This window comes from Rana temporaria, chromosome 5 (assembly GCF_905171775.1).
Source record: "Rana temporaria chromosome 5, aRanTem1.1, whole genome shotgun sequence".
NCBI lineage: Eukaryota > Metazoa > Chordata > Amphibia > Anura > Ranidae > Rana > Rana temporaria.
Window position 1 is genome coordinate 302,755,949 of NC_053493.1, and position 21,129 is coordinate 302,777,077.

Below are 21,129 nucleotides of genomic sequence, written 5' to 3' on the forward strand. Positions count from 1 at the left end.
TACTGACCTGTGTTCGAGCCAAACCATGCAGCCTTACATGTCTCTTACGGTTCATTATGACAGCGAGAGCTGGGAAATGCGAAGCGTCTGTCTCCAAACATCATATTTCCCCCAGGACCATACGGGCAAAACTATTGCACTAGAGTTAAAGGATGTTCTGAACTCCTGGGACCTTTCAGAGGAGCGCCTTACCTGTAGAGCATATTTATGAATTTTTATTTTTACTAGTAATGGCGGCGACCTGAGATTTCTATCGTGACTGCGATATTGCGGTGGACACATCGGACACTTTTGTTGCATTTTTGGGAGCATTCACATTTATACAGCGATCCGTGCTATGAAAATGCATTGATTGCTGTATAAATATGACTGTCAGGGAAGGGGTTAACACTAGGGGGCAATCAAGGGGTTAATGTGTTCCTTAGGGAGCGATTCGTACTGTGGGGGGGGGGGGGACTGATCGGTGTCCCTATGTACAAGGGACACACCATCGGTCTCCTCTCCCTGACAGGACGTGGATCTGTGCGTGTACACACACAGAGATCCACGGACCTTCCAAGTTACTGGGCAATTGCGGGTGCCCGGCGGACAACATGGCCCCTGGCACCAGGTTCCCAGTGACGCGGCGGGCGCACGCCCCTAGTGGCTCGGGAAAGCGCAATGTCATGTGACGCCCAGAATGAGAGAGTCTTCGACCCGCTATCATGAATGAATGAATGAAAAACTTATAAAGCACGGCGCATGCGAACTGAATCGCTTCTGGGCGCTAGTTGTTCGTGTCTCATGACATCAAAAGAGCAGAGTTTTGATCTGTCTTCTGAAAGTCAGGTGGTTTTCCTCCAACCGAATGCTGGTTGGTAAAGCGTTCCATAGTCTAGGACCCTGAAAAGCAAACCTTCTTTCTCCTTTGGACTTGTATTTGGTTTTTGGTACCCTGACCAGATTTTGGTCGGTGGATCGCAGAACGCGATTCGAATTGTGAGGTTCTATCTTGTCGCAAAGATATTGCGGAGCCTTCCCATGGATGCACTTATGTGTCAGGCAGAGTGCTTTAAATGCAATTCTGTCTTTTACTGGCAGCCAGTGAAGGGTTCTCAACGAAGGTGAGATTGATTCCCATTTTTTTTTCCCAGTCACCAGTCTGGCGGCTGTATTCTGAACGACTTGCAGACGGGAGATTTGGTACTTTGGGAGTCCGAGGTACAGGGCGTTAGCATAGTCCAGTCTGGAATTCACGATTGTTCCCACCACGACTGCTACGTCTTCTTTGGGGATAAATGGAATAAGTCTGCGTAGTAGGCGCAACAGATGGTGCGCTCTGCTGACTACAGACCCTATTTGTGCGTCCATGGTCATGAAGGTGTCGAAGATGACCCCGAGACTTTTGACTTTGGAGCTAGGGGTGATGATTTGGCCCAGAATGGGCGGGGGTGTCCAGGTTGTTGCCAGTTGACTCTTTCGGCTGGCGTGAAACATAAGGAGTTCTGTTTTTGAACTGTTGAGTTTAAGATAACTCTTAGTCATCCAGTTTTCTATCAAAGAGAGACATTTCTCTAAACTGGGATGATGATCCTTTTTGTTGCAGATGCGAAAATACAGTTGCGTATCGTCTGCATAAGAGTGAGAGTAGTTCTTGGCTACTGATAATATCAAAGAGAGGGCGAAGATAGATGTTGAAAAGCACCGGTGACAGGGGGGATCCTTGGGGGACTCACATGACACCGTGCGCTTTTCCGACGTGAAACAACCCAATTTAACTGTTTGTGATCGGTTTTCAAGAAAGGAAGAAAACCATGGTAAATCACCTTCTGCGACTTCTGCTACCTTGGCTAGTCGCATCAGTAACAGTTTGTGGTCTACCGTGTCAAAGGCTGCGCTTAGGTCCAGCAGAACCAGGAGACAAGATTCTCCTTCGTCTGCGGCCTCGAGGGCATCGTCCCATATTTTGAGTAAGGCCGTTTCTGTCCCGTGTCCGGGACGGAAGCCTGATTGTAATGGATCCAGTAGATTGTGGGTATCTAGATGCTGTTGCAGCTGTTGTACCACGACTTTCTCCATTATCTTGGAGAGAACATTTAGGCCTGTTATGGGACGGCGGTGAGTTGGGTCCTTGGGATCCAGGTTAGGTTTTTTCAAAATGGGCTGGATTGTGCCCTCTTTCAACAGGGATGGCACTGTGCCTTCCTTAAATGACTGGTTTATAAGCTGTGTGATGGGTGGTACCAGGATGTCGGCACATTCCTTCAGCAGTTTGGTGGGGATGATATCATTGGGCGATGTGCTGTTCCGCAAAGCACCAATGATATTTTTTGTGGTATCGATGGAGATCGGTTCCAGAGTGAACTTTGTTGATTGTAGAGCGTTTCTGTGGTTGATTGACGGTGGGGTTGAGGGGGGTATTGTTTTGCATGACGCTTTCCCGGATTCTTTCAATTTTGTTGATGAAGAAATCCGATAGTTCATTGCAGAACTCTTGGGTGTCTGAGTTGGGGACTTCAAGACATCCTGGATTCATGGTCTGGGTGACCATCTTGAAGAGTTCGCGGGGGCGGTTTAGGGCGCTGTTAATCGCCATAGAAAAATGATGTTTCTTGGCTTTGAAAATTTCTTTATGATATTGTGTTGTTATTGCCTTGTAGATGATGAGGTTATCCTCTGCAGGACTTCTTTTCCAGGCGGCTTCCGCCCTTCTGCGCTCTTGCTTCAGAAGCGACAGCTGGTTGTTGAACCAGCCGGACTTTCTTTTTCGGATGCAGGCTTTGCGTTTCGGTGCTACTAAATCGGCTGACTGTAGCAGGGCTGCGTTTATGGCATCCAGTGTATCTGCGGCTGTTTGATGTGGATGGATTGTTTTGATTCTGTTTCCCAAGGTAGATTTAAAGAGTTCTGAATGGAGCTTCTTCTGAGATCTAGCCCAGTGTATTGTCACCGGCTTGGGTGCTTTTATCACTGGGGGAATTTTGGAGATTATGAAATTAATTGCATGGTGGTCTGTCCATGGCAATGGTTCATTTTCTAAAATGCTTATTTTCAGATTTTGTCTGAAAATTAGGTCGAGTGTGTGACCTGAAGCATGTGTTGGCCCGCATATAAGTTGCTGTAGCCCTAATCCCTCCAGGTGATCAATGCAGGCGTCCGCAATGGGATCCTGTGCGGAGTTGGCCCACAGATTAAAGTCCCCGAGCAGCAAAAGGTGTTTGCTGTTAAGGGTATAAGTGGATATAAACTCCGTTAATGATGGCAAAAACTGCGATTTTGGCCCAGGTGGCCTATAGCAGAGGAGAATGTGAACAGTCTCCTGGGGGGAAGTTTGAAGTTGAAGAGTAAGGGTTTCCATGAATGGAAGAGGATTTTGAAGGGCTGGCTTAGTGATTGTAATGCGATTCTTGTGGATCACCGCCAGGCCTCCTCCTCTTTGCCCTATTCTGTTTTCCGTTATAATGCGATAGTTTTCTGGCACCAATTCTCCGAGAATGGTGTTGCAGTCGTCTGAGAGCCAGCTTTCTGTAATAAAGAGGCAGTCTAGATCGTTTTGTAGTAAGAAATCGTGGATTTCTAATCGGTGTTTTACTGCCGATCTTGTGTTGATCAAAGCACATGATATGTGCTCGAGCTGGGTTAAATAGTTAAAATTTTTGATGGTCGATCGTCGATCGAATCTCAAAAGTTGCTCTATTTTTAAGGCCTTTTTGGTGACGGCTGGTAATGCTGTTGCGAATTGTCTCAGACCCCGAATAGAGTCCGCAGAGTATCGCAGATTAGCCATTGTCGCCAGTCACATTGTCGTCAGTCTTTCCTAATTGCGGCGGCCGCGAATGAGGCCTGGTCTGGCGCGGATGCGGGAAGAGCCGCGAGACGCCGGACGTGATGGGTGGAAGACTGTCCAAGTGAGCCGTCACTCGTTGAGTCTTCTCTCCCCGATTGGTCCAGAGGAAGGCGAAAAACCCCAGGCGTGCTGTGCCAATCTGCAGCGATCGGGGGAAAAAATTCCTTCCTGACCCCTTAACGGCGATCGGTGCAACCCTGGATCAATTGGCTAGGGGGGTGTGGTGGACCCTGCCTGGCTGCACTATCGCTGGGGAGAGCCGACTCGTTTGAGAGCGTCCTGCTCTCACTATCCCTGGGGTGAGCAGACTAAGATGAGAGCGTCTGCTGCACCGCTGAATCTATATAGCAAGAGTTCCAACTTTATTAGCTGCAAGCTTGTTCTGGATCAGTGATTGAAAAAAAATAATGAAGACTCCTGTCTTACCTCCTGTTTCAAACTCCTGGTTTTTAACTCGCACTTTTGATCAAAGAATGCACTTCTGATCAGAGAGTCCACATGTGAAGCCACCATCAATTGGGAGCCAGCTCCTCTGAGAGCTTGTACAGCCACTTTATACTCACCTGTGAAGACCTGGGAACAAACACACACCTGTGAACAATTAAAACCCTCCCCTTAATTAGCAGAAAGGAAAAGAAAAAAAGCTGTTTAAAAAAAGTGTCAGAGAAAAAGAGGGGAAAAAAAATCTGCAAGCAGAAGCAGATGATAGCCAAATCCTGGTTTTTAACTCGCACTTTTGATCAAAGAATGCACTTCTGATCAGAGAGTCCACATGTGAAGCCACCATCAACTGGGAGCCATATGACGGCGGGCGGTAGACAAGCAGTTAAAAACAAGTCTCCTCCCCTCTGCTCAGAGGAAGAAGGTCCGGCTGTACAATTGTGCCAAGAAGAACAGACGAGCCCACTTGAGAAGTAAACTAGCTGCCTTCTTTAAGAAAGCAGCACCTGCACTGTCCCACCAGTCAGTAAAGGACAAAATCGAAGCAGAGCTCACCTCCTTATTTATTGGGTCCTGAGGTGGGTCCTGAAACTGACCCACTTGAGTGGTGGAAGCGGCATCAGCCCAACTTCACAAGTCGTCTGGCAAGAAAATACCTGGCCATTCCAGCAACTGGAGCCCTACCGGAGAGAGTCTTTAGTGTGGGTGGGGGTATTGTCACCTGTCACCGAGCTTGCCTCAAGCCTGCTGTTGATAGGCTAATTTTCCTTGCAAAGAATGTTTAAAATAGAGTAATGCCGCATACACACAACCATTTTTCACGATGTGAAAAATAATTTTTTTCTTCAATGTCGTTAAAAACTATCGTGAGTGGGCTCCAGAGCATTTTTCGCGACGTTAAAAATGGCCATTAAAAATTTAGAACGTGCTCTAAATTTTCACGTCGTTTTTCACGTTGTCGTTTTTAACGTCGTAAAAAATGGTCGTGTGTAGGCTTTAACCCCTTCCCTACCGACGCATTGTCAAATGACGTCGGCAGGAACCCTACCTCGATCCGGGTGGACGCCATATGACGTCCTGTATTCCCGGCATTCTAGGGCGCGCGCCCGCGGCACCGCTCGTGACCCGACACGCTTGCCTGGTGGCCACGATTGCCGCCGGGCACCCGCGATTGCCAGTGATCATGGCAGGAGTGTGGATCTGTGTGTGTAAACACACAGATCCACCTCCTGTCAGAGGTGAGGAGACCAATGCTGTGTTCCCAGTACAGAGGAACACACATCGGTCTCTTCCCCTTGTGAGTCCCCTCCCCCCTACAGTTAGAACACTATAGGGAACATTTTAACCCCTTCAGCGCCCCCTAGTGGTTAACCCCTTCCCTGCCAGTCACATTTACACAGTAATCAGTGCATATTTATAGCACTAATCACTGTATAAATGTGAATGGTCCCAAAAACGTGTCAAAAGTTTCCGATGTGTTTGCCGCAATGTCATGGTCACAATAAAAAAAAAAAAAAAAAAAAAAAAAAAAAAAAAAAAAAACGCCGCCATTACTAGTAAAAACAATTATAAAATAAAAATGCCATAAATCTATTACCTAGTTTGTAGACGCTATAACTTTTGCGCACACCAATCAATATACGATTATTGCTTTTTTTACCAAAAATATGTAGAAGAATACGTATCGGCCTAACCTGAGAAAAAAAAAACAAACAAACTGTGATATTTATTAAATAAAAAAGTAAAAAATCGTGTTAAAAAATAAATAAAAATAAAATCGCTCTTCCTTTGTTTATAGCGCAAAATATAAAAACCGCAGAGATGATCAAATACCACCAAACGAAAGCTCCATTTGTGGGGGGGAAAAAAAACAAAGATTTAGTTTGGGTACAGTGTTGCATGACCACGCAATTGTCATTCAAAGTGCAACAGCGCTGAAAATTAAAAATTGGTCTGGGCAGGAAGGGGATGAAAATGCCCTGTATGGAAGGGGTTAACGACGTGAAAATAACGTGCATGCTCAGAAGCAAGTTATGAAACGGGAGCGCTCGTTCTGGTAAAACTAGCGTTCGTAATGGAGATAGCACATTCATCACGCTGTAACAGACTGAAAAGCGCGAATCGTCTCTCAAACTTTTACTAACACAAAATCAGCAAAAGCAGCCCCAAGGGTGGCACAATTCCGAATGGAACTTACCCTTTATAGTGCCATCGTACGTGTTGTACTTCACCGCGCTTTGCTAGAGCATTTTTTTTTTTCACGATCGTGTGTAGGCAAGGCAGGCTCAATAATAAATCGGGTTGAAAAAAAACTTTGTTTTTTCTAGACCATTAAAAATGATCGTGTGTACGCGGCATTAGACCCGGTTCACACTGGGGCGACATGACAGGCGGCTCAGCCGCCTGACGTGACGCGTCCCATTCAATGCAATGGAACCATTCTAATAGGAGCGACGCAAGTCGCTCCGACTTAGAAAAAGATTCCTGTACGACTTCGGGGGCGGCTCGGGGCGACTTGCATTGACTTTTATACAGAAGTCGTTTTGCAAATCGCCTCTGAAGTCGGCCTCAGGACAACTTGCAGAGTCGCCCCCGAAGTCGTGCCGCTGCAGTGTGAACCGACTCTTAGTGTTTACAATAGTTAAATTGAAGTCGAACATGTAAACTTTATATGTCCAATTCAACTAAAAGTTACCTCAGGATTTGTTGTTGTTTTATTCGCTCAATCCAAATACAGTATAAATAATTCGGATGTTTAATCTTTGTTGCACACTGTCACTGCACAGTGACTTTTCAGTTGGAGATAGGGTTTGCCTTTTTATTTGTCAATGTACTTTAATTAAATACAATATTTGTATTTAAAGTGCATCAACAAACAAAATTGCAAAGGCAAACACCTTCTCCAACTGAAAAGTCACTGTGCAACAAAGATTGTTAAACAGTTTAAAGCCGCGTACACACGATCAGTCCATCCGATGAAAACAGTCTGATGGACCGTTGTCATCAGTTAACCGATGAAGCTGACTGATGGTCCATCGCGCCTACACACCATCGGTTAAAAAAACGATCGTGTCAGAACGCGGTGACGTAAAACACAACGACGTGCTGAAAAAAACGAACTTCAATGCTTCCAAGCATGCGTCGACTTGATTCTGAGCATGCGTGGATTTTTAAAGCAGGTTGGCTTTTTTTTAACCGATGGTTAAATAACCTATGGGGCCCACAGACTATCGGTTTTGACCGATGAAAAACAGTCCATCAGATCGTTGTCCTCTGTTTAACCTATCGTGTGTACGAGGCCTAACAGTCTTTGTTGCAGAGTGACTTTTCAGTTAGAGAAAGGGCATGCCTTTGCAATTTTTTTTTATGTTGATGCACTTTAATTAAATGCAGCAACTAGCGCCCCATTTGGAGAGGGTCTTTAGTGTGGGTGGGGCCTGGGGGGTATTGTCACCTGTCACGAGCTTGCCCCAAGCCTGCTGTTCTTGATAGGCTCATTTTCCTTGCAAAGAATTTATATTTGGATCATTGTGCTAATAAAACAAAAAATCCTGAGGTAAGTTGAATTGAACATGTAAACAGTAACACCAGTAGAATGCAATTAGATTTTTTATGGCGAATGGTGTTACTGTTTACATGTTCAATTCAACTTACCTCAGGATTTTTTGTTGTTTTATTAGCACAATGATCCAAATATAAATAATTTGGATGTTTGTTTAAAGCGGAGGTTCACCCAAAACAACAACACTATGTTATCCTGATCATCGCACCACATACATATACAAATGCCTAAAGATTTTGACTCTGTTTTTTTTCCTCCCGCGGGAGTAGGCGTCTCCCCGGTGCCGCTCTCCGCAATGTCTCCTGGGAGCACAGTGTCATGCTTCCCAGGAGACAATGCGGAACGCCGTCCTGTGAAATCGCTTTTTTACTCGTTACGTGACACAAAAAGCCGTTCTGAGCCGTCACTGTTGTTTCTAATGTTGTGAATACCATCACAACGGGCGTGAACTTTCAGCGATGCCGCACGTTGTGACGGCAACCAGGAAGTTTACGGCGCAGGCCGCCGTAAACACTGTTAATGCGCGGGAAAGAGCGGTGAACACCTGGAGATGAGCATTCACCGCTTCCAGGAAGTCAGTGCTTGTGGGCTTCACAATGCCTATAAGCAAAATGGAACATGCCTATATCGTTTTTTTAAGTTTATCTTTTCAACGAAAGACAGACAGGGGATGTTTTTAGTCACCAAACAAGCGAGTACCATGTTAAATACAATACAATATAATATATTGTTGTATTTAATTAAAGTGCAGCCATCAAACAAAATTGCAAAGGCAAACCCTTTCTCTTACTGAAAAGTCACTGTGCAATGTGCAACAAAGATTGTTACACAGTTTAACAATCTTTGTTGCACACTGACTTTTCACTTAGGCCCCTTTCACACCGAGGCGTATTTCAGGCATTTTAGCACTAAAAATAGTACATATATAATGCCTGAAATACTCCTGCCCCAGCATGGTCAGTGTGAAAGCCCGAGGGCTTTCACACTGAGGCGATGCGCTGGCAGGAGATTTTTTTTTATAAAAATCTCCTGCAAGCAGCATCTTTGGAGCGGTGAGAGGAGCGGTGTGTATACCGCTCCTTCCCATTGAAAACAAAAGGACACCGTGGTAATACCGCCGGCAATGCACCTCTGCAAAGGCCCATTGCGGGCGGTAATAACCCTTTTTCGCCACAATTCCGACGGTATAGCGCCGCTAAAAATAGTGGCGCTATACCGCCACCGCACCAGCGTGAAAGGGGCCTAAGAGAAAGGGTTTGGCTATAGTTCAGCGTTAAATAATGTGTTAAAGGGGAGGTGTCAGGCTGAATGTGCAACGTCCGACGTGCTTCATGTACTCTGCCAGCAGTGAATGGTTCTTTTATACTCTGCTCATTACTGATGCACACTGCATAACAGCGAAATAAAATACAGCCAGGCAGTGTGCAGAACCTGACCATTTCTATTCAACACAAAATAAACTAATGGCATTCTCATATAAAACGATACAACAGATATACAAGATCATGCAACTAGCATACCCTCTTAATGGACACCAATACTATATATCTACATAGTAGACATAGAACCTACGGTTTGCATGCACGATAAATATACAACCCTGGTCAATAAGCAGAGAAATGGACACAAAAAAAAAAATCACTTAAAAATCTCCTTCACTATAAAGGGTTACTCCATAGAGGAGTTCACATAGAAAACAGTGATTGGGCACAAACACTGCTCCACTCTATAATAGTCAGCAATGACAGCAGGGCACATGACTCTCAGCTGAGCTAAACATATTCATTTCCCCCATTGCACATTACACATCATGTATCATCTCCCCAATGACTGACGGCTTTGTATCTATCAAATACTAATTAGTAGGATGAATAAATAAAAAATAAATAAGAATGTTTTAAATATTACTGTCCACACTTAAATTTCAACTTTTTATTTAAAGCGCTATTAAACATTATATTGAAGCTTACAGTTCTTAGAGGTTATACTTGCTAGGTTTTTTTAGGCTTTATTACTTCTATTTTCACCTGGCAATCCAGCCAGGAATTCTGTTTTTGAAAAGAACAAGCTCTCCAGCAAATGTATAAAACTTACAGGGAAGAGACAAACCATTTAACACTGGCAGGGGAAACTATTAGGCCTCATGCACACTGGACATTTTTACAGCAGCTGTTTTTGGCTTCAGGACGTTTTTTTATATAGTCAACTCTCCAGCATGTTATCCTAGGTGTCCATGCACACATGCTGTGAACTGTTTTTTGGCTGTAAAAACAAAAAAAAAAAAAAAAAAACTAGTGGTTTCTGAGAGGAGTTTTTCCAGGTGTAAAAACGCTCCAACATAAAAAAAACACAGAATGCTCACAGCCGGCTCCCACATCCAAGATGGCCCAAAGCCACAGCCGGCTCCCACATCCAAGATGGCCCAAAGCCACAGCCGGCTCCCACATCCAAGATGGCCCAAAGCCACAGCCGGCTCCCACATCCAAGATGGCGCCAAGTCATAGCCGGCTCCCACATCCAAGATGGCGCTAAGTCATAGCCGGCTCCCACATCCAAGATGACAGAACCGGCGACCTCTAGTAGCAAGAATAACTGGCTGCGGGAAGACGGTGCTGGACCCAAGGCACTGGTAAGTAATTTTTTTTTTAAAGTCTTATCTATAATAATAAACCAGGTATCTAGCTGAAGTTGCTCTTTAACGTGACATTCTGCATTACGGCTATGCTTCATCACTGGCACACACGGTAATGAAAGCAGAATTGGGCTCAGTATCATCAATGAGCCGCACTACTGTACCGCTGTTTCCAGTGAAAACGGCTTATTTTTTTGTATTCTACACACAACTAGACATTTAACATGACAGTGGAATATAAAAGAGGCATAATTAGGTTTTAATGCAAGGTCAGCTTTAAAAAGAAAAAAAAAAAAAAAGAAGACAAAATGCAATAATTAATAAGGGGCCAAAAAAATCCCAACTCCTGGAAATAGAGAAAATGAACCCTTGTAGTGGGTCCAGCGCTGCAAATATGAATGTTTGTTAGGTCTAGGTGGAGCCAGAGGGGCTGCAGATCAGGACAGAACAACACTGGGCAGATAGGTTTGTGAATTACACGACACAGGCAAAAAGGTAAGGGGGAAATAAACCTTGGAGGATGTGGCGAGGGAGAAAATTCCTTTTTTATTTTCACAATATATAGGCATTGTGGAATAAGCGGATGCTATATACATTTATAAAATAAATATATTCACAAAGCCTGGGATAAATGAGCCATGTGTGAAGCCCACCATGGCTGAGCCTGCCTGGATTGGTGCTTTTCTTTGCCGGAGATGAACCAGCGCTAGGTGCTGTGGTCCACAGTATTCTCCATGCACTTAAAGTGATTTTAAAAAATAAATAAAAATGTTACGCTCTTTCAGCATCTGCATTGATTATTACTGAGTTTGCAGTTTTTTATCTTTTAAAAAAAGAGAAGTATGGTCAAGGCTTTTCTGGCCATACTTTTATGGGTTACAGGAGTGCAATAACTTTTGCCCTCTAGTGACCCAGAGTCAGCTGATAGCACGCTATTTGTCCACCATCAGTTGACGGGGCAGAGCTGCTCCAGGTTCGGGAGGAATCCCAACAATACCGTCAGGATCCACTTCACTGCCTGAATGACAGCTGGCATCGCCTTTAGGCAGGAGGCTAAGAGCCAGCTGCTCCTGCTCACTTCCCATCTAAACTAACCAACTAAAATCCAAAGTACAAACACGCATGCTCAGAACCAATGTTAAACATCAGACAACAATAAGCTGCCCAAAGGGTGGCGGTAAAGAGCTGAAAAAACACATGGTTTGGTGAATGTTGGCAGAAAAATGTTGTGCCATGTGTAGGCAAACAAATGGAACTTCCCCTTATGGGTGAAGTTTCTCTTTAAAGCGGGGGTTCACCCTTAGAGGGCACTTTTTCCCCTTAGATTCCTGCTCGTTTTCTCTAGGGGAATCGGCTATTTATTTTAAAATATGTGCAGTACTTACCCGTTTACGAGATGCATCCTCTCCGTCGCTTCCGGGTATGGGCTTCGGGAATGGGCGTTCCTTCTTGATTGACAGGCTTCTGAGAGGCTTCCGACGGTCGCATCCATCGCGTCACGATTTTCCGAAAGAAGCCGAACGTCGGTGCGCAGGCGCAGTATAGAGCCGCACCGACGTTCGGCTTCTTTCGGCTACGAGTGACGCGATGGATGCGACCGTCGGAATCCTCTCGGAAGGCTGTCAATCAAGAAGGAACGCCCGCTCCCGAAGACCCATACCCGGAAGCGACGGAAGAAGATGCAGCTCGAAAACGGTAAGTACTGCTCATATTTTAAAACAAATAGCCGATTCCCCTAGACCGAACGAGCAGGAATCTAAGGGGGAAAAAAAAGGGAAACCTTTTTTTTTTTTTAATAAATGGGTGAACTCCCGCTTTAAGTTTCTAAAGTCTTATTACAGCTATATATTTTTTTATATTTCAATAAATAATATTGTATCAGAAAAACGCATAATACACATCCCACCCCCAAAAAAAAAAATAAAAAAAAATAAGTATATAGTGTTTTGCAGCGCAAAAAGTGTGAACAGGTACTTAACATAAGCAACAAAATAAAAATACACACAAACTAAATAGAAAAAAAAAAAAAAAAAGTCTACTTGTAAAAGATGTCAAAGTAACAACGTAATATATATTACAAGCACACGGTATTCAGGGGATTGTTTGCTTCCATAATGACATATGCTTAGCTCTGTATGCCAAGAAATCACATGAACCATCCACATTCACACAACCCTGTGACACAGGGGTAGGCATTCTTAAGATGCCAGTTGTTGTGGAACAAGTCCCATGTAGTGTCACTACAGTTAAGGCGGAACTAAACCCCCCTATCCTTTTCAGCCAAGGAAGCTGCCATCTTGGCCTCTGATCTGCAACTGCCAAGGTGCTGGACATTGGATCAGTTATGACTCCAGCCATTTGATGATTTGACAGTTTCACTGACAGTACAAGCAGATGTGACAGTTAGCATCCATGGAATGCAACCGTTTTGTAAAACTGGTAAAGTAATGTTTTTAGTTCCGCTTTAGGGGTGGAGGTTGTCTTTCCAAGCTATAATCAATGACCACCTAACTGGTACTCTACCAATGGGCATTGATTTCTAGCTTCAATGAGAACAGGTCCTTAGATTTGGTTTTGCAGGCTTATACAGTATCTCACAAAAGTGAGTACACCCCTCACATTTTCGTAAATATTTTATTATATCTTTTCATGTGACAACACTGAAGAAAATGACACTTTGCTACAATGTAAAGTAGTGATTGTACAGCTTGTATAACAGTGTAAATGTTCTGTCCCCTCAAAAGTGAAAATGTCCAAATTGGGCTAATTTCCCATTTTCCCTCCCCAGTGTTATTCGTTTTACAAGGTCTCAGGTGTGAATGGGAAGCAGGTGTGTTAAATTTGGTGTCATCGCTCTCACTCTCTCATACTGGTCACTGGAAGTTCAACATGGCACCTCATGGCAAAGAACTTTAATGCCACGTACACACGGTCGTTTTTTGTGATGAAAAAAACACGACATTTTTAAAAATGTCATTTAAAATGATCGTGTGTGGGCAAAACGTTGTTTTATGTCTTCTGAAAAACGACTAAAAAAAAAAATTCGAGCATGCTTCAATTTTTTATGTCGTTTTTCAAAATGTCGTTTTTTGTGTCATAAAAATGATCGTGTGTGGGCTAAAACGACGTTTAAAACAACGTTTTTAAACCCGCGCATGCTCAGAAGCAAGTTATGATGCAAGCTTGAATGGAACAGAGTGCTGTCGTACGCGTTGCACCTAACCGCGCTTTGCTAGAGCATTTAGAAAAAACGATGGTGTGTAGGCAACGTCGTTTTTTAAAATTAAGTTTGAAAAACTTCGTTTTTTTCATGAGAAAAAACAACGTTTTTTACAAGACAAAAAACGACGTTTTTTACAAGACAAAAAACGACCGTGTGTACGCGGCATAAGGATCTGAAAAAAAGAATTGTTGCTCTACATAAAGATGGACTAGGTTATAAGAAGATTGCCAAGACCCTAAAACTGAGATGCAGCACGATGGCCAAGACCATATAAAGGTTTAACAGTACAGGTTCCACCCAGAACAGGCCTCGCCATGACTGACCAAAGAGGTTGAGTGCACATGCTTAGCGTCATATCCAGAGGTTGTCTTTGGGAAATAGACGTAGGAGTGCTGCCAGCATTGCTGCAGAGGTTGAGAGTGGGGGGGGGGTAGCCTGTCGGTGCTCAGACCATACGCCGCACACTGCATCAAATTGGTCAGCATGGCTGTCGCACCAGAAGGAAGCCTCTTCTAAAGACGCTGCACAGAAAAGCAAACAGCTTGCCGAAGACAAGCAGACTAAGGCCATGGATTACTGGAACCATGTCCTGTGGTCTGATGAGACCAAGATAAACTTATTTGGTTCAGATGGTGTCAAGTGTGTGTGGCGGCAACCAGGTGAGGAGTACAAAGACAAGTGTGTCTTGCCTACAGTCAAGCATGGTGGTGGGAGTGTCGTGGCCTGGGGCTGCATGAGTGCTGCCGGCACTGGGGAGCTACAATACATTGAGGGATCCATGAATGCCAACACATACTGTGACAAACTGAAGCAGAGCATGATCCCCTCCCTTCAGAGACTGGAACGCAGGGCAGTATTCTAACATGATAATAACCCCAAAACACACCTCTAAGACAACCACTGACTTGCTAAAGAAGCCGAGGGTAAAGGTGAAGGACTGGCCAAGCATGTCTCCAGACCTAAACCCTATTGAGTATCTGTGGGACATCCTCAAACGCAAGATGAAGGAGCGCAGGGTCTCTAACATCCACCAGCTCTGTGATGTCATCATGTAGGAGTGGAAAAGGACTCCAGTGGCAACCTGTGAAGCTCTGGTGAACTCCATACCCAAGAGGATTAAAGCGGTTCTCCACCCTAAAGTGGAGTCCCGCTGATCGGAACCCTCCCCCCCTCCGGTGTCACATTTGACACCTTTCAGGGGGGAGGGGGGTGCAGACACCTGTCTAAAGACAGGTATTTGCACCCACTTCCGGCCACACGCTACGGGCGAAAGACGGGCATTCCGTCATATCCCGTCTGTCGCCCGTTGTGTGCTGGGAACACTCGGCTCCCAGCACACAGCGTGTGAGCCAATCGGCGGGCGCAGCGCGACTCGCGCATGCGCCGTAGGGAACCGGGCAGTGAAGCCGCAGCGCTTCACTTCCTGGTTCCCTCAGCGTGGATGGCGGGGGGAGCAGCAGAGTGACGAGCGATCGCTCGTGCTCTGCTGCGATCGGCGCTGGACTCCAGGACAGGTAAGTGTCCTAATATTAAAAGTCAGCAGCTGCAGTATTTGTAGCTGCTGGCTTTTAATATTTTGTTCCCATGGCACATCCGCTTTAAGGCAGTGCTGGAAAATAATGGTGGCCACACAAAATATTAACACTTTGGGCCCAATTTTGGACATTTTCACTTAGGGGTGTACTCACTTTTGTTGCCAGCGGTTTCGACATTAATGGCTGTGTGTTGAGTTATTTAGAGGGGACAGCAAATTTACACTGTTATACAAGCTGTACACTCACTACTTTACATTGTAGCAAAGTGTCATTTCCTTAGTGTTGTCGCATGAAAGAAAATAAAATATTTAGACAATCACTTTAGTGAGATACCGTACATCTGGCATAAGCTCACCAATTTTATTTTTCTTTCCAGCAGAACACGTATCCGTACACTTGTGGAAATAAGGCAAAAGGTTCTGACTATTACAGTTACAAATGCCAAGGGCAGAGCTACCGTGTTTCCCCGAAAATAAGACGTAGTCCGAAAATAAGCCGTAGCGGGATTTCGACGCAAGATCGAAATATAAGCCATACCCCCGAAAATAAGACGTAGTGATGGGCGTGTCGAATCCCCGAAAATAAGACGTAGTGATGGCGTGTCGTATGCGTAGCGGCGCTGGCGGGAAAACAAGACGTGATAGGCGTACTGTACTGGTGTGGCGCTCAGGAGCTGTAAAGAAGTCGTGCAGCCCTTCTTATCTGCGCCACGGTATCTCTAAGTGACCGGAGAGGTGTCGGCAGCCCCATAAATACGGTAAGGTCAGGTGAAAGTGAAAGTAAAAAGTCTCCTCAGTGAAGTGAGGAGAAGGGCGCTCTGTACTCAGGGGAAGAAGTAAAGCTTCTCCCCAGCACTGACCAGCAACAGTCTCTCACCCCACACAAACACCAGGGGATAGTTGAATAAACGTAGATCGTTGTACCATACTTGCCAGTAATAAAAATAAGACATCCCCTGAAAATAAGCCATAGTGTGATTTCTTGAGGAAAAATAAATATAAGACGGTGTCTTATTTTCGGGGAAACACGGTACCAAAACATTTAATAAAACAAAGTGAAAGAGTCTCAGTGGCCCCAATGTGTTAAAATGACAACTTTGGTTAAGTTTTCTGTCCCACAAAGCAAAAAACGACTTCTGCTTTTCTATCCCATGCTATTGTATGCTTCAGAGAAATCTGTACAGACAGCACGGTTTAGTGCATAATTAAAGGCAGAACCCTTTATTTTACTTTTGGGTAGAGTGGAGAGGGATTAGAGCCCCTGTCTGTATCCCAGTTAGGGAGATTTATCCTCTCTATTTGTCCTTTTTGCAGTTATCACAAATGTTGGATTGTCACTAGAACGGGAATAGAGGACAAAAATCTATCAACGGTGACAACCAGGGATTGCCTCATTTTGGATGATTTCCTCTCACTTCCTGTTTTGGCGATGGGACAGGAAGTGAAGGGAAATCACCCCAATGGGATGCAGGTGACAAAAAAAAAAAAAAGGGGGGGGGGGGGGGAAGGAAGTCGATGTTGCCTTAAATTTAACGTTAGGGCTGCCTTCACACCTAGTCATATTGAGAATGCACATAGAATCACATCATGTTTATGTGCGTTCACTGCTATGTGCATAGGGTTGCCCATTCATTTCCTCAGGCTTCCCTATCTGCCACAGATGTGTCAACATAGCTCATGCAGCTTTCTACGTGGAAAAGCAACATGCGTCTCCTCGCTGCATATGGGGTGCCATTAACAACAAACAGCACTGCAAGTGTGACGCATTTTTATAAAAGTTTTGTAAACATGTGCAAAAACGCACACTTATGCATGCTTTTCCTGAACGCTGAGATGTGAATGGATTAGAAATGCACTGAAATTTCGGCGGCCGAAAATGGTGCTTCCTGCATTTTTACGATGGAGAAAAGGGTGCCAATAAGAGCTGAAACCACACGCGATTTTATTGTGCTTATGGCGAGTTTTTATAAATCACGTGGCTCAAAAACATAACATGGGTGCGTTACTGATGCATTTTCAATGCATTTTAACACAGGTGTGTTTTTGGTATTTTTTTTTTTTTTTTTTAACTGACCATAAATGCAGAAAACAAGGGGCTAGATTCAGTAACACTTCCGACGGGCGTATCAGTAGATACGCCGTCGTAAGTCAGAATCCGCGCCGTCGCAACTTTAAGCGTATGCTCAAAGTGAGATACGCTTAAATGTTGCCAAGATACGACCGGCGTAAGTGTCCTACGCCGTCGTATCTTAGGGTGCATATTTACGCTGGTCGCTAGGTGGCGCTGCCGTTGATTTCAGCGTAGAATATGCAAATAAGCTGGATACGCCGATTCAGAAACGTACGTGCGCCCGGCGGAGTTTTTTACGTCGTTTACGCAAGGCTTTTTCCGGCGTAACATTACTCCTGCTATATGAGGCATAGCCAATGTTATGTATGGACTTCGTTCCTTCGTTTGCGCAAGTCGTTCGCGAATAAGGCTTTGCGAAAATTACATTCACGTCGAAAGCATTGACTATTTGCGACGTGATTAGGAGCATGCGCACTGGGATACGTTCACGCCGTTCGTGAGAAACGTCATTTACGTGGGGTCATGTTTTATTTACATAAAACACGCCCACCTCTTGACAATTTGAATTCGGCGCGCTTACGCCGGCAGATTTACGCTACGCCGCCGCAACTTACGGAGCAAGTGCTTTGTGAATACTGCACTTGCCTCTCTAAATTGTGGCGGCGTAGCGTAAATAACATATGCTACGCCCGCACAAACTTACGTCCCCCTACCTGAATCTAGCCCAAGATGTATAACACTACAATGGAAGTTCAACTGACCAGGGTTAAGACATACATAGAATTTAACGGAATACATTTTTTCTGAGCTGCCAATATTATTAATGATATTAATCAAAATTATATAATACATTTTTTTCATTGTTTATTTATTTAAAAAAATGAAAATAAAAAAAATAAAAAAAACATTTTTGCTTTCGGCCAAGTGCACCCTGAATTTGTGGTTTTGCCACCAAAATTTCCATTCAGTTTAGCTCTAGAATGGAGCGTACTCTGGAAAGTAGAAACAAATCTGATTAACTGTTCACTTAGGCCTAGGGGTGAGCACAAGCACTTTTACTTACCCAGTCCTCCTCTTACCCATTCTCTGGTGGTGGACTGTCCCTGGGCATCCTCACATAGGCCTACGGACCCTGCAGTGGTCTCGATGACATCAGGACCTTAGACCACCAGAAAACATGGCGGAGGAGCTGCTGAAAGGACCGGTCTACCAATGCGGAGGCGCGCACAAGTAAATATGCTTTTGCAAGCCCCTAGACCAGGGATCCTCAAACTACGGCCCTCCAGCTGTTGTAGAACTACACATCCCATCATGGGCATCCGCTGAAATTTTTTCAGAGGGGGCGCTTCGGCAGCGGTGATACAGCCGCATTTTACCCTTTCTTCGACCGCTAGCGGGGGTTAAAAGCGCCCCCCCCCCCACGATAAAATGTAAAAACACCCCACTGTGTCCCCTGCATCTTTCAATATCTCTTTGTCACTACTGTGTACCCCCCTCTCCACAACTGCACATCTGGACCCCTTTACATTACACAGCACCTCTTTCCCTAGACTGAAATACTACACTATATTTATTTCAGGTCTAAAAGAGGAACCTTTCGGAATGAGGGACAAATGGATTTGATCCCAGAAGAGGAACAGGCACTCTAAATAAGGGACAACTAGAGGGGAGGGAAGTGCTGCAGTCACCGCTTAAATCGTCCCCAGGGCCAGTTCGGTCCTGCTCCTGGCTCTCCCTGGCAATTTCAGGGGGGGGGGGGGCAAATGACCCCCCTTGCCCTATGGAGTGGACGCCCATGCATCCCATGAGGCATTGTAACACACTGACATTCACAGACATGACTAGGAATGATGGGAATTGTAGTTCCTGAACAACTTGAAGACCCATGCCCTAGACCTAAACATGCCATCAACCCTCAAAATGCGGGCACAGCCCAACAACAAGGGAGGATTTCCCCGTTTTCTGGAGTTGGGCTTTAACATGGATTGCCAGGACAGCACTACTTCTTAATAGGATCCATAAGGCCCGCTCACACCAGGCCATGGGGGGGCTGAAGTAGATTGCATGTGCTGTGGTGCTATTTATTGCGATCGGCTCCCCAATGCACCTTCACAATGAGATCGAGGTGATGATTGCAGGTCATCACAAGGCAGTACAATACACGTCATCCTGTGTGTTACCCCCACACTGAGATTATACAATGTAACCAGCACCACTCCTGTTCTACATTGTAACCCATTCATCGTGAATCGGCTGCCGACGTTTCGAAAATCGGACTAAAAATATTGCTTTCGAAGCAATCGTACGATAATCGGATCGTTAGTAAAGACGTTTCAAGAGCCGATCGTGACAGTTCATCCGATTGGACAAACACAAAAAAGTTTCTCGTATGATACCTGATCGTACGATTTTAATTAAATCAGTACAGTTGTCACCGGAAAATACAATAGAAATACATTACAACACATGACATCACGTCTGATTTTTTTTTTTCTGTCGTATGAGAATTTTTTAAACTTTAGCAACCATCTCTCCGTTTTCGATATGCGACTAGCATGCACAAAAAGAAAATATTGGATCGTGTGTATGGGCCATAACTCAGGGTAATGAGGATGTGTACAGCACAGCACTCCTCGGATGTCATCAGGCCCAGCATGTCACAGAGTGTGTGTCACCCCCCCCCCCCCTTTCTGATCAGATCCATCCACTTTCCAATGTAAGGCAGATGATGAGGAGTAGGGGGGGGGGGGGGGGGGTGTTGGATGGTGTGCCCCCCTATAATAAACCAATGATTCTTTATTTCCTCTATTAGATGACCACACAGTGACATGAGATCCTGAGCACCATGGAAATGATTGGATCTGTAGGAGTTTCAGGTGAAATGACAGAACACAGATGTGGAGTGATAGGGAGAAGATGCTGGAAGGGGACCCCTCTGTCTGATCCTCCATAGAAGATATCAGTAATAAGTCCTGGAGGAGTACACATCACTAACAGCCCGATAATAATAATACAGATCCATGATCGGTGTGCACGAAGGAGAAGACACTGGCATGTGGTGCAGCCTTTGGTCCAGTGTCAGGCACCTCTCCGGACACTTACCTTGTTTGGTAGGTACAGAGCCCCCAGTACACAGAAGGTGATGAGGCGGAAAAGCCTGCAGCCGCCCATGGTAACAGCGAGAAGCAGAGTGCTGATCTCCGGTCAGTACTATCCCCGGGGTGTACACACAGGAAGCCGCTCCCCGATCAGCTCACCGCTCCCTCCTACCACACACTGTCTGATGACAGCACCGAGCTCCGCCCACATAGCCACACCTCTTCCGTATGCAGAGCCGCTCATGGAACGCACGGCGTAGCCAATGGCCGTGGAGCGCTGTGACCCGGAAAGGGATCTCTGAGGTGTGAGGGCGGGGTCACTGACATGGACTGATAGAGGAGGAGGAGAGAAAGGCTCCTATCCTAGTGATGGAAAAAGTCACCCAAGGGCCTCGGTCTGATAACATATATGTGCCCCATTCCAGTGCTATACAAATACATACACTTTTACCCCTTGCTGCCCACACCAGCTATCAGCACTCTCACACTTTCAATGACAATTGAGCAGTCATGCAACATTGTACCCAAATACATTTTTTATACATTTTTTCACACAAATAAAGCTTTCTTTTGTTGGTATTTTTTTTAAAAAACTTTCTTTTAGTTTCTGTTATAAAATTTAGACCATAAGTAATTTTTCTTCTTTGCTGATGAAGCTGCACTGATGAAGCTGTAATGATGGGCACTGATGAGGCTGCATTGATGGGCACTGGTGAGGCTGCACTGATGGGCACTGGTGAGG

The 21,129-nt window shown here is 45.0% G+C and overlaps 1 protein-coding gene across 1 annotated transcript in view; it reads right to left on the reverse strand.

Moving 5' to 3' along the window:
* NPC1 (NPC intracellular cholesterol transporter 1) overlaps window positions 1-20,563 on the reverse strand; it is a 152,558-nt gene extending 131,995 nt beyond the window's left edge. Inside the window, exon 1 of the mRNA XM_040354071.1 lies at window positions 20,392-20,563. Within this exon, the coding sequence (XP_040210005.1) occupies window positions 20,392-20,460 (69 nt within the window). The 5' untranslated portion in view covers window positions 20,461-20,563. The remainder of the gene's footprint in view (window positions 1-20,391) is intronic.
* Between the last annotated feature and the right edge of the window lie 566 nt (window positions 20,564-21,129).